Below are 14567 nucleotides of genomic sequence, written 5' to 3' on the forward strand. Positions count from 1 at the left end.
TAAACCTAGATGGAAATTGTGGCAGAACTTAAATTAACAGTGACACTATCGCGATTTATCGAAAAAGACTCTAAAATAGTTGTGTAGCGTGCGGTAGATCTCGGCAAAAATTGAGTGAAATAATGGAACAACTTTTCTCTAGTAAGTGACTATATAATATACTAGGAATAAGACGAGTATAAAATATAAAATAAGGATAATCTTTTCAAATAGAAGTGTTGGTGATCAATCCGATTGGCAGGTACTACCCATCAATTTTAACAATAGTTCAACTATGGAAAATCAGACGTGTAAAAAGGATAAGGAAAAAGAAGAACCTACAGTGATTTCATATATAGGCCTATTTTTGTATATAATTATGATGTTTGTATCATCTACGATAATAGTATTTAGTACCTGTGCCAAAATATCAAAAAGTAAATGTATTGCGTACTTAAGTACTTAGTATATTAAAATTTGTATTTGTTTTTTATTCACCCTGTATATAACATAAGAGAGGATTGATTGATGACGTATGACGAGTTTAACGTATGACAGATGACCTTTGACAGATGGCATTTGATGTTTGACATTTGACAGGTGACAGGTTTGACGTTTGACATTTGACAGATTTGACGTTTGACAGGTGACAGCCCCTCCTTCTTGCGCATGCCTAGTGCCCCTCCTCATAGCGCATGTGCAGTGCGTCACCGCCACCGCCACTGGCGCAGAATCAGCCATCTACCTCTACTTACAGTTCGTCTGCTGGATATGTGTCTATGAAAGGAATGCGGACAAAAAACATTTAAATAAACAGCAATATATTTTATACGTCGACTTGACGAGTACGTCACCGCAAATCGCTCCGCCCACTCATTTTATTGGCTACTTGCAAATTTGTCGAATTTTTATTGATGGGACGCGTCGTCTAATTTTTTACGAAAAACATCGAGAGAATATCGTTTTCCCTCTCACGGATACCCCGTAGCCACAGAACGGACAGACGTACTGTAGGTGTAGTAAACCGATCATTTATAAAATTCACTTAAATTAACTAAATTATATATTATTTTGCATTTTAGCTTTTATTTATTACTTGTCAAAGATTAGATTTCAAAGAATTTAGATACGTTAATTTGACTTACCTGCTTCAGTAGCGTATCGGATGTTTGTGTTAATAAATACTTACTATAACTTATCTATTTTTATCAGAATTATATATTTTTATAACAATTTTAATAACTACCAACATTTATTCACAACGTAAAATAAAACAACAAATTATTGAGTCTACCCCACGTCTACCCTACATCATAGTTTTACATTTTTTAAATAAAATTAGAACGACACTGATAAACCGGAATTTAAGTCGGCCATATTTGAGGCCCATCGCGGTGTACCTAAGATTTTTGATATGCTGCTTCCTTAGTCTTCTTATTCAAAGATTTCAAAAATTTATTACGATTAGAAAAAATATTGTGCTGGGTTGGCGTTGGTTTCTATGTAATTTGACAAATAAATAAAGCCGTCTCTTTAGTTGTCAGTTTTGAGTCAATATTTTTTAATTCTCTTTCGTGTCGATTGCTGATTGAATTGGAGCCAGAAATGGCTCAAAACGAAATAAGTAAATTACCAACAGATATTCGGGCTGAGACGACAAAGGCCATATCCAAACTACCTCCATTTAAATCCCGAATAACTTATGAAAAGGAATACAAAAATTTTCAAAAATGGAAGCACACAGAAGAAATAAAGTTTTTAACCTATCCTCGCTGTTAAAATATCATTTAATCTACCTTTGCGGTTAAAGTGCTATTTTTGATAGATAAGGCAATTTTAGCAGTTGCTATGGGAAAAAAATCAAAACATATTCTTGTAAGAAATTGAACGGTTTTCAAAAAAGGTCTGATATGATTTTTCACTTAAACGACTTTGGATCAAACAAAAATTAGAGGCAATCTATACACTTATCACTTTGGATGAGATTCCTCTAAGATGATTAATAAAAGTGACAAATATAAATGAGCATTAAGTCGACAGGCTGGTTATAAGTAGGCTGTGATTTAAGCTATCATCTTAAATGTTGGTATGAAAATTAAATTTTTTGTAACTTAATCATAATAAGCTCTTTGACTATATTTTTTGATACTTTATTATTGTTTTCTAAGTCATTATTTGTGAATATATCAGTAGAGCTAGTTCATTTATTTCGTAACCCACCTAAAGTACATATAATATGATTTTGGCAGCTTATTCTTAGATATAAGAATTGCAGCAAAAAAAAATGAATATTCAAAAAACTCAACTATACAGGGTGAGTCTAAATAAGTGCAAATATTGTTAGGGGTAGTATATTTCGACCCCAGAATTTTTGAAAATTTGTAATTTTATGAAAAAGGTCTTAGTTAAAAAACACAACTTCTTGATAATGTGGCAACATAGGTAGTAGATTAAATTTACAAGAAAGAAAACCCAGAAAAATGCAGCGGTTCTCAATATGTTTAAGCAACAAATATTTTTTTTGGAAATTTTGAAGAGAAAATATGTTTCTTTTATCGAGATTAAGCCATGAAAATATTAGCACTTACTTATTTTTGTCTAAACCAGTATGGAAATTTTGAAAAATATCAGGGAGATTAATCAATTAATCGTTATAGAACAAGCAGAAACTTTTATGAAGAATCAATGAAAGTATGAAAAATATTTTATTTTAAAAATTGGGAATGTATATGTAAATATAAGAATAATATAACAGATTTACATTAAGCTGAAGAAACTAGGTATTTAACAGAAAATTTATTAGTTTACCTATATAAAAAAAAATACTTAAGATACTAAATTAATTAAATTATTTTTGAGGTTTCTCCTCTTTAACGGGAACATTCTTGATTTTAAACTTATTAAACTCTTCCCAGGGCGAATTCAAATCAAATTGTCTAAATTCTTGAGCAAATTCCACTGGTTCCAGTACTACTCGTTTTTTTATATCATCGTACCTAAAAAACAATAATTTATAATAATATTACAGACACGTAAATTTTTTTTTTCAACTTTTTGGAAAACCCTGTAGTATACCAATGTATGTTCGTACCTAGATTCGTAGTAGCCGCTCATAGGGAAGTCCTTTCTTAAGGGATGCCCTTCAAACCCGTAGTCTGTCATGATCCTTCTTAAATCTGGATGGTTTGAAAAAAATACGCCATGAAGATCCCATACTTCTCTTTCTGACCAGGTGGCAGACTTATACACTCCTATTTTTTCCAGAAAAAATAAGCTATATAAATTAATAAGTAAGTATAGAATATAATTTAATATAAGCTTGGTGCATTTTAGTTGATTTCAACAAATTCCGACCGCAGCTCACTCTACGGCAGAATTCAGAAATTATCAATATATAGTTCACGCCGCCGTCATGTCGATCGCATTAAAATAATATTGAAATCGGGGTTTTATCATAATATTTAAGTATTTTAGTTTTTTGCTAGTGCAGTTATTGAGACTAGGAAACACTCAGATACGAGGTTTGTGTGATGTAACGCTGTTTCGGGTAGTAAAAAATAAATGAAAAAGAATTCGAACTAGGCGTCTTATGGTGTTGTGACAATTTCAAATGTTAATAAAATTGACCAAAAAAATGTTAACGCGTAAAGCGCCATACTCACACTTCGCTACTTCACTTCCTTCCTTCGTCGCCGTCCCTTCCTCCAAAAATCTTATATTTACTATGGGAAATGTCGATTTTATGCGACTGTGTGTTCCTTCGTTCCTTCGTCAAAACGCTCCTTCGTCCGTTTACTACCTTGAAACGCTCCTTCCCCGTACTGTCGGTTTTTGGACGAAGTAGCAAAGGAATTATCACGAACACAAGAAAATATTAAAATATATAAAATATATAAATCGATCTTGGATTTCATTCGTAGTTGATTTCTTGATTTGGCAGTACGTCTGTACAGGGTGTCCCATTTTCGTGTGTTTTGCAGGGTTTCTCGTTTACGAGTCGAGATACAAAGATGCGGTTTTCACATTACGTTGTTACTTTTTTATGAAACTAAAGATGCTACATACAGATATGTCCTAGTCTCTTACTTTCTAAAATACAGGGCGAATCTGAAATTATTGCATTTTTCGATCCCCTTTGTATCATAACTTATCCAAAAGGTGAGAACGGTCTCCCGTACAGTTTTTCACGTAGAATGCAGTGACGTAACTATTTCTTCGTTGGAATCTGTCTTTTTTAAATTGACTAAAACTTATATGTTTTTTTTAAATGCGATATTTTGTATATTATTTTATTTTCCTTGTTATGGGCTTTCTAAAATACTTATTTTCATAAACGGGGTAAAAATGCATTATTTAACTTTATTACATAGTCGGCCGGTTTAAATTAGGTAATCAAAACAATCAACTAATTTATTCGACGTAAAATGTTGGTTATTGGCATGTTATTTAAAAGCAGCGCAAGTTCAGTTTCCGTGTAGTTTATCAAAATATCACGATGCAAAGCAAAATTATCTGGTAAAACTAAGTTAAATAAAATAAGAGCCGTTTAGCAGTTTAGCAGTACCTAAATAAATAAATATAGAGTATATTATAATTTTAGAAAGCTCATAACAAAGCAAATAAAAAATAATATATAGAGTGTCCTGTTTAAAAAAAAGAACATAAGTTTGAGTAATTTTTCGAAATAGACAGCTCCCAACGAAGAACTAGTTTCCTCACTGCATTCTACCTGAAAAACGAGACACGGGTGGTGGGTAAGTACTCAATAGGTAGAACAAAACAAAATCAGGGTATCCTCCGTGTGCATGATGCCTTTACAAAAATATCTGAAGAAATGGGGATTGACATCAACGTTTAATTAGTATGTCATATTTCATAGTTTCGATATAAATTACATAATAAACTTTACTCTATTGTAGACTCGCCTTGTACATTCATACTGATATACCTTGTACATGATACTGAAATATTCGGATTTATTAGAAAAAAATATATATTATTAAAATTCAATTTTTATTTTTGACACGACAAAGAATTGCAGTTTTATAAAATAAAAATTATGCGCCTTTCGGATTTTTTAAAATTTTTAGAGGTTATATTTCGTAATAAACATGTAGCAGCTATATTAAAAATATTTTGTGGTGTGTTGTTGCATAATCGACTAATTTCCAAGCATCCAATGGACGAAAGAAGGAAGCGAAGGGACGAAGGAACGAAGTGAAGTGACGAAATAACGCGAGGAAGGACGAAGGAGCGAAGTGTGAGTATGGGGCTTAAAGGAGAGCATAATTAAAGCGTTGTTGGGTGCAATAACATTCAATATCTCAACTTTCCCGGATATTCAACTCTCCCAAAACAACATTTTATAGCTTCATAATTTCTTACACCGATTTGATCAATAGCAAAAATGGATTCAAGCAGATGAACGAAGCAAATGAGTAAACAAAGTGCTCGTTATATAATCAAAAAATTAAATATTTAGACATATACTATGAGAGGATGAAATATAATTTGTGTGTGTGCAATATTAATGGTATATTTTTTTAATCAACTAGTGATAAATGTTTTATGAACATCTTCCCAAATTATACAGAGGTATGCCAATATGTGACCATGATTAGAATGATGATTCCATCACGTATCACTGACGGAAACAGTATCTTCTAGAACTCTCAGCTCAGGAGCTTGGAACGCCCTCAAAAGGAACATTCCACTCCCCAAGAACCTGGAATGAAATATCTGGAAAATACCTGTAACAGAATCCAGTGGAGTTAACTCATCCGTGTACGTCTTAACTTGAAGTCTAGAATTGTATCTCAATGAAAGCAGATTATAAATGACTTCAAAGCGATATGGTCTGCTAGGCACATCTATGGCACATACTTCCATGAGACACTCCATTTGGGAGTTGTGATGATCTTTGAGAAACTGAAAAAAAATTGTACTAAAATTCTTCAACAGTAAAAAAGTTCAGTAGTAGTTTTAACTTTTTTTTATACAGGGTCCCAAGCAGCATTTGGACGTCGGGACAACGTTGTGTCACGCGACCAAACGTCGGGGCGCAACGTCGGCACAACCTCGTGCCAACCCTAGTCTGCACTAGTTTGGAGAATAATTTTTGGGTCGAAACGACGTTGGATACCGACGTTGGCTAGAAGCCTAATTTAGTACAAAGTGCAACGTTGTTTAAACCTAATTTACCAGAAATACAAACTAAATCCCGAATAACTTATGAAAAGGAATACAAAAATTTTCAAAAATGGAAGGACACAGAAGAAATAAAGTTTTTAACCTATCCTCGCTGTTAAAATATCATTTAATCTACCTTTGCGGTTAAAGTGCTATTTTTGATAGATAAGGCAATTTTAGCAGTTGCTATGGGAAAAAAATCAAAACATATTCTTGTAAGAAATTGAACGGTCTTCAAAAAAGGTCTGATATGATTTTTCACTTAAACGACTTTGGATGAAACAAAAATTAGAGGCAATCTATACACTTATCACTTTGGATGAGATTCCTCTAAGATGATTAATAAAAGTGACAAATATAAATGAGCATTAAGTCGACAGGCTGGTTATAAGTAGGCTGTGATTTAAGCATTTAATCATCTTAAATGTTGGTATGAAACTTAAATTTTTTGTAACTAATTCATAATAAGCTCTTTCGCTATATTTTTTGATACTTTATTATTGTTTTCTAAGTCATTATTTGTGAATATATCAGTACTAATCACCTAAAGTACATATAATATGATTTTGGCAGCTGATTCTTAGATATAAGAATTGCAGCAAAAAAATATGAATATACAAAAAACTCAACTATACAGGGTGAGCCTTAGATAAGTGCAAATATTTTTAGGGGTAGTATATTTCGACCCCAAAATTTTTGAAAGTTTGTAATTTTATGAAAAAGGTCTTAGTTAAAAAACACAACTTCTTGATAATGTGGCAACATAGGTAGTAGATTAAATTTACAAGAAAGAAAACCCAGAAAAATGCAGCAGTTCTCAATATGTTTAAGCAACAAATATTTTTTTGGAAATTTTGAAGAGAAAATATGTTTCTTCTATCGAGATCTACAAGTCCTGAAAATATTAGCACTTACTTATTTTTGTCTAAAACAGTATGGAAATTTTGAAAAGTATAAGGGAGATTAATCAATTAATCGTTATAGAACAAGCAGAAACTTTTATGAAGAATCAATGAAAGTATGAAAAATATTTTATTTTAAAAATTGGGAATGAATATGTAAATATAAGAATAATATAACAGATTTACTTTAAACTGAAAAAACTAGGTATTTAACAGAAAATTTATTAGTTTACCTATATAAAAAAAAATACTTAAAATACTAAATTAAATAAATTATTTTTGAGGTTTCTCCTCTTTAACGGGAACATTCTTGATTTTAAACTTATTAAACTCTTCCCAGGGCGAATTCAAATCAAACTGTCTAAATTCTTGAGCAAATTCCACTGGTTCCAGTACTACTCGTTTTTTTATATCATCATACCTAAAAAACAATAATTTATAATAATATTACAGACACGCAATTTATATTTTTTTCAACTTTTTGGAAAACCCTGTAGTATACCAATGTATGTTCGTACCTAGATTCGTAGTAGCCGCTCATAGGGAAGTCCTTTCTTAAGGGATGCCCTTCAAACCCGTAGTCTGTCATGATCCTTCTTAAATCAGGATGGTTTGAAAAAAATACACCATGAAGATCCCATACTTCTCTTTCTGACCAGGTGGCAGACTTATACACTCCTATTTTTTCCAGAAAAAATAAACTATATAAGTTAATAAGTAAGTATAGAATATAATTTAATATAGGCTTGGTGCATTCTCCGCCGGTGCTGCCACCATCGGAGAATATCGTAAACAAGTAGTACATTCAAATACACGGGTTTAAATAGCGAGTATACGAAAAAATTATTATTTAATTATTCTAAAAGTGTTAAAACGTATAATTTGTGAAAATTCTAAAAATAAAAATAAAAAAGTAAATATTTTGATACCTTCAGAAGGACTAACTTGTATTGTAATTAATTATTGCAGTTAAAAAACTTTTTAGATGAGTTCAAATACGGTAGCGAGCATAGTTTTAATCACCGGTTTTGCTAGTGGGGCATAATTGGGGCTATTCCGGGTATTACGACATTTTTTAAAGGTACATAATTATAATTTTAGAAGATGTTCATAAAATATTTAATCACTAGTTGATTTAGAAAAAAAGTATACCATCAATATTGCAAATTATATTTTATCCTCTCATAGTAAATGTCTATTTAATTTATTGATTATGTAACGAGCACTTTGTTTACTCACTTGTTTCGTCGAACTGCTTGAATCCATTTTTGCTTTTGACCAAATCGGTGTGAGAAACTATAAAGCTACAAAATGTTGTTTGGGGAGAGTTGAATATCCGGGAAAGTTGAGTTATTGAATGTTATTGCACCAAACAACGCCCTAATAACGTTCTTATAATTCTTCTATAATTAACATTATAAATTGTCACAACACAACACGACGCCTAGTTCGAATTCTTTTTCACTTATTTTTTGCTACTCAAAACCGCGTTATATCACACGAACCTCGTACCTGAGTTTTTTATAGTCTTAATAACTGCACTAGCATAAAACTAAAATACTTAAATATTATGACAAAACCACGATTTCAATATTATTTTAATGCGATCAACACGTCGGACTATGGTTTCTAGAAGCTACTTCTTTGGCCAAAATTAAACAACTTACATTTAATGGAATATACTGACTGTAAATTTGTGTTTTTAATAAAATAATAAAATACTAATAAACAAAAACTGAATAGGCACAAATACTTCACTAGAACTTCTGAATATAAATGCTGATAAGGAATAAAAATGAAAACTAAACAAAAATATATACATGTGGTCTTCTTCATTTGTATATCTGCTTGCATTCCACTTACAAAAAAAGTCCATATATAGTGAGTCTAAATATGTATTTTGGCCAAAAATTAGCTTCATAGTGCGGCGGCATGAAATAAGTAGGTACTCATAATTTCTGATTTCTGCCGTTGAAGCGCTGCGGTCGGAATTTGTTGGAATCAACTGAAATGCACCAAGCCTATAGAGGGGTATGCCAATGTGACCATGATTAGAATGATGATTCCATCACGTATCATTGACGGAAACAGTATCTTCTAGAACTCTCAGCTCAGGAGCTTGGAACGCCCTTAAAAGGAACATTCCACTCCCCAAGAACCTGGAATGAAATATCTGGAAAATACCTGTAACAGAATCCAGTGGAGTTAACTCATCCGTGTAAGTCTTAACTTGAAGTCTAGAATTGTATCTCAATGAAAGCAGATTATAAATGACTTCAAACCGATATGGTCTGCTGGGCACATCTATCGCACATACTTCCATGAGACACTCCATTTGGGAGTTGTGATGGTCTTTGAGAAACTGAAAAAAAATTGTACTAGAAAATCTTCAACAGTAAAAAAGTTCAGTAGTAGTTTTAACTTTTTTTTTATACAGGGACCCAAGCAGCATTTGGACGTCGGGACAACGTTGTGTCACGCGACCAAACGTCGGGGCGCAACGTCGGCACAACCTCGTGCCAACCCTAGTCTGCACTAGTTTGGTGAATAATTTTTGGGTCGAAACGACGTTGGATACCGACGGACGTTGGCTAGAAGCCTAATTTAGTACAAACTGCAACGTTGTTTAAAATCCTAATTCATAGAAATACAAAACTAATATGGCGTCTAAGTCGCGTTTTATCCTAAATTGGGATAATTATAGTAAAAATATTATTTTTATGATTTAGTTAGAGACATATGTCAGATGGCAGTGAAGGAAAACAAAACAAAAGTATTTAAGTGTGGAGGATGTTTGAAGATCATAATTATTGAAACACTTTAACCGACTCTGTAACTCGTTACCCAAGGTAAAAAGTTAAACGCAAACAACTTTATTGATAAATGTATTGTTTCTACTTTAAAAAATACTAATGGGCCTTGAAATTAAAGAAGTTTTAAAAATTTTCTTGAATTTTTTTTTTAGTAAAATGAGAATAATTTATTCGCATTCGAAAAAATTGTTTCCGCGTATTTTTTAGGGTCAAATATTTCAAGTTAATGTATTCAAAAAGCAGGAATTGCTATTTTAAGAACGAAACATTTTCTTATTTAACAACATGGCGGCTTTAACTTTGTTGTTTTGGAGATTAAGATGGAGTAGTTCGAGTAGTCGCATACTGGACTAATAAAGTCGCAGTTCGGCCTTAACAGGTAGTATACTAGTCGCAAGATTGCCTAATTTAGTCATTCTAGAGTCTAGCTTGTGCCGCCCTCTATAATCTAAATAAACGAGGAAGTGTCGGTAATATATGTCGATGTATATTTAAATTTAGTTTTATATGTACCTTTCTTATGTCCCATTTTAATTAAGTTTTTTTTTTATAAAAACAAAAACAGCACTGAACTGTCTGACTGAACAGAACAATGAATTGAAAATTTAAGATTTAAGGTTATGGTTCAATACAGTTGCAAAAAGGTAGTGACTCTACGTCCTACCAACGTAAGAATAAGGAAATCTAAACAACGTTGGAATTAGTAAAACAGACGACGTTTGCATAACGTTGGAATAGGTCCTGAAACTGACGTCGGAAAACTCTATATTATCCAACGTTGTAACTACGTTGTCCAAATCACCTAAAGATCACTTAAGCAAAAAAGGTTACAAGACAACGTTTATTCGACGTCGCAGAAGCTTCTACTTTGCTGTAGTACTAGTCCAACGTCGGCACAACGTTATAAAAACGTTTAAATTTATTTTAATACCCAAGGTAGGGAGCTAACTATTTTTTGTAACTAATCCAACGTTGTGTTTAGTAAACATGTGGTCGCAAGTCGTGAAAATGCTACTTGGGGAGTATTGTAGCTAAACGATTAGATTTTTACAAATTGTAAGTTTTGGGTTCGTTGAAGGACTATTAGAGCTACAATTTAAAAATATTTTTACAAGATACAAAGTGTCACAAATAAGCAAAAATTATTATAGTTGTATTTTTTCAAATGAAACACCCTGTATATTATTTTATTTTTAGATTCTACGATTAAAATAAAGGTAGATTTGATTAAGGTTTATCATACTTAAACCTTACCATTTTTGAAATATTTTCGATTTTATGAAATTGCAGTAAAAATTTTAAGGCTTCATTTCTCCAAGGGTATCCAAGTTCTTAATACTAAATATTTACTGAAGATTATTTATTGATCAGATATTGTGTTGCAATAATAAAAATGTTACTATCTTATACAGAGTGTCCAAAAATTTATATTAAATAATTACTAGCTTTAAACGGCAATAACTTGTTTAATTTAAACGGAACACCCTGTATATTTTACATGAATCATATGCACAATTTAATTGTCTATCAAATTTTATTATACAATTCTTTACCTATCTCTTCAAGTTTTCGTAGAAAATGCATTTTCTTTTAATCGTTTAGCTACAATACCCCGTGTCGTATGTGGTGAACAACCCTGTATATCATAATTAAATACACCAAACTTACTTGCATTACAGGAACTAACCCTTCTGGTACTACCAATAATTCTAGTTCTTTACAGTAATTAAATCTAACTTGTTCTATGTATTTTGGCAGACATTCTGCCACATATTTTCCAAATTCTTTCAATTGATCCGATGCGTCATACGGTTTTTTGTCATATTTTTTTGGTGGGCACAAATCACTACTAGAGGCTCTAGAAATTCGAAAATTTGTCGCTAAAGGTCTGAGATATTTTATGAAAGTTTTTTTAAACATTTCAAATACATATATGTTTAAAAATGACATATTATTAAATATATTGTTGTGGTATTTATGTCATGTATTACCTTTTTCAATATCTAGGTAAGTATATTTCTTTATCAGAAAAGTTTATTTCAAATATACAATATTACCAAAAAGATTTATACAGTCAAGAGTCAAGCATGCTTTGTATGACGACAGATGAACAAAATTCTTATGAAAATTAACCATTAAATAAAAAAGCAAAAATTAATTTTAGATTTTTTTAATTGTCCAAGCTAAGGCCCTCTTAATCATAGAACTACTGATCGTATTTAATTTTCAAAATAAATAATATTACATTTTATTAACTATTTCATTATGATTAATTAACAATTTACAAGTGTAGCTGGCAAAGAAACACTTAACCAGTGTAACAGTGTACTGGTGAAAGTTCAATAGGTACATTCAAGAATACACACATCCAATACTTTTTTTAATACATCCAATATAATATCCAATATTTTTTTAATTTTTTATTTAAGTGATATTTATATAAATAAATTTCTGAATATTCCCTTCGCCAAATTGTCAAGAATACTAAAATGCTAAATAAAGTTATTATACCTTTATCAATACAAAGAACCTTTATAAATAATTTTAAAAATTGAAATATAGGTTTATAGTCGTTCCAAATACAGTTATAAACTGTACCTATTTAATTATATTTGAAAATATTTCACATTTTTATATTCAAATATTAAAAGAAACCTTTCTTGAGAAACATGGATGGATAGTGTCTCGCCTTATACACAGATGGCACAGAAAAGTATACGATGTGGTATCTCTGATAACTGGCAGAAAATATCGAGATTTGGTATAATATCAGTGATTAAATGGTCGTAATAGCACTATAAAGCTATTTTAACCACTATAAATATCAATAAATTGCAAATAGACTAATGAATTATAAAATATATGCAACCAAAGATACATTTTCCTTGCGCCATCTAACGTGAAACTTGGAAAATCTGTCAATCTGTTTATTGCATTCGTCATCTCTGTCATTCCTGTCAATTTTCTCTTGCATAAAAATTTGATTACTAACGCAGCTGTTTCATCCGGTTTGCGTTAATTGTTGAAGTTCGTGATTGTGATATTTTGTTTTTGGCAAGGTATATACACAACGTGACACCGGTAAAAATAGTGTACGGTATTAGTTTAAACAATCCCAAAGGGTTTATTTATATCGCAACAGAGAGAAAGGGAATAACAAAGGTCCAACGGTGACGTCAGTCGTGTGCATCAGGTGATATTCGTTGCACATGCGTAGGTCCTGGAGCGCCAACATGGAACGAATTTCAAATATGTTTCATTCGGTCGGGCGCCCAACGTGCGATAATAACTTGCCGACAAAATGCCGTCAGAAGCGCTAGAAAAAAGTTCGAAAATTGTATTAAAAACTCTCAACATCATGGAACAAAACAATTCACAGGCGGAATTGGTGCGCGAAAGTGAGGACAATGCCGAGAAAGAAAGATCGTGGAAAGACGTGAAATTTATCGAATGGGTATCGGTTGGTGTTCTGTGTTACGTAAATTTAATTAATTATATGGATAGATTCACCGTTGCAGGTAATGTTAATTAATTCCATGTTTTATTAACCTAATTAACAATTAACTTGCCTTCACTTTCCGTGAATGTCAGAGTTTTTTCGACCTAAACTTTCTATTTAGAACAAGTTCGGTTGTTTTGTGTAAACGAAAATTTAAATAATTACATGAATAATTTACCATTGCGCCTAAACTTATCAAATTCCAAATGTTATTAACCCACTAACAGTACTACTTTACCTTCACTTTTCATCGAATGTCATATAGTTTTTTGCAAATACATTCTCAAACCGTTTTTGTTTACTGTTTTATAAAAACTGTCATTTTTAAACACTCGTGTGTAGATTTATTTTAATCTTATCTATTATCCATTAACTCATATAGAAGTGTATAGTTGTTTTCAAATTTTATATCAAGTATTGAATTTGATTTGATTATGTACAACTTACAATTTGGAAGACTATTTTTAAACAACATTGTAGTAAGTGAACAGATAACAATGCAAAACCAGACTAATGCCAACATACCTTAAGTTGTCAACCTATGATTTTGTTACTGGCAAATGTAATAATTTTAATATTTATCACTAATTAATAATTTATTGTTATTAGGTATTGTGAGCTACACAATTGAGTCTTGATAAAATACTACTATGCTGGAAATCATAGGCAGTATATCTGATATATTTTCGGTTAATTTTTCTGATAAACCTTGCAGAGGAGATAATATTTGGACAGTTCAAAGTTTGCATGAGATTTCCCATGTTTCCAAATTCGATGTACCACCCGGTATATTTTTAGGGGATGCCTATATCTCTCTTTGTGGCTTCTTTTTCTAAATTACCTTTACTATCTGTGTTGCCAGATTAATACGAGAGTATAATATTTAACTTATAAAGGATATGCAAAATTTCACACCTCGTCTATAGAGGGGGTAAGAAAAGGTGCGTTACTTTATTTTAGTGGGTATGTAGAGAATGTTCAGTCATCGTTCAGCGTCACGTCATATATTGTCGAACTCTCTCAATCATTTCTCGGCATTTCGTAAATTACTGCATATTCTTTTTAGTAATTGTCATTGTCATTTGATTTGGGGTTATAATTTTATTGACAGACATCGATCAATGTCAAAGTTAAAATTTGATGATGACGTACTGGTGAACGATGGCCAGTCTTTACCACAAACTT

The 14567-nt window shown here is 31.7% G+C and overlaps 2 protein-coding genes across 6 annotated transcripts in view; one reads left to right on the forward strand and one right to left on the reverse strand.

Moving 5' to 3' along the window:
* Positions 1–2760: 2760 nt before the first annotated feature.
* LOC115884315 (NADH dehydrogenase [ubiquinone] iron-sulfur protein 3, mitochondrial-like) lies at positions 2761–13679 on the reverse strand. 3 transcript variants are annotated; one of them, XM_030902858.1, is made up of 5 exons: positions 13621–13679; positions 11552–11741; positions 5730–5907; positions 3071–3230; positions 2761–2975 (listed from the first exon to the last, which is right to left on the reverse strand). In XM_030902858.1, the coding sequence occupies exons 2-5, from the start codon at positions 11555–11557 to the stop codon at positions 2828–2830; spliced, it is 492 nt and encodes a 163-aa protein (XP_030758718.1). In that variant the 5' UTR covers positions 11558–11741; positions 13621–13679; the 3' UTR covers positions 2761–2827. The 3 variants fall into 3 exon arrangements, with proteins under 3 accessions (XP_030758718.1, XP_030758717.1, XP_030758716.1); XM_030902857.1 differs by lacking the exon at positions 13621–13679 and having other exon boundaries at positions 11552–11831; XM_030902856.1 differs by lacking the exons at positions 2761–2975; positions 3071–3230; positions 5730–5907; positions 13621–13679 and adding exons at positions 7277–7491; positions 7589–7748; positions 9255–9432 and having other exon boundaries at positions 11552–11842.
* Positions 12832–14567, forward strand: part of LOC115884312 (protein spinster-like) — a 67193-nt gene continuing 65457 nt past the window's right edge. For 2 of the 3 annotated variants that reach the window (XM_030902852.1, XM_030902853.1), the window contains exon 1: positions 13185–13401. In XM_030902852.1, coding sequence (XP_030758712.1) covers positions 13185–13401 — 217 coding nt within the window. Of the gene's footprint in view, positions 13402–14567 lie in introns of all 3 variants that reach the window. The other variant, XM_030902851.1, reaches the window with a different exon arrangement.

Source organism: Sitophilus oryzae, unplaced genomic scaffold, assembly GCF_002938485.1.
Source record: "Sitophilus oryzae breed Bouriz unplaced genomic scaffold, Soryzae_2.0 scaffold_227_pilon_pilon, whole genome shotgun sequence".
Taxonomy (NCBI): Eukaryota; Metazoa; Arthropoda; class Insecta; order Coleoptera; family Curculionidae; genus Sitophilus; species Sitophilus oryzae.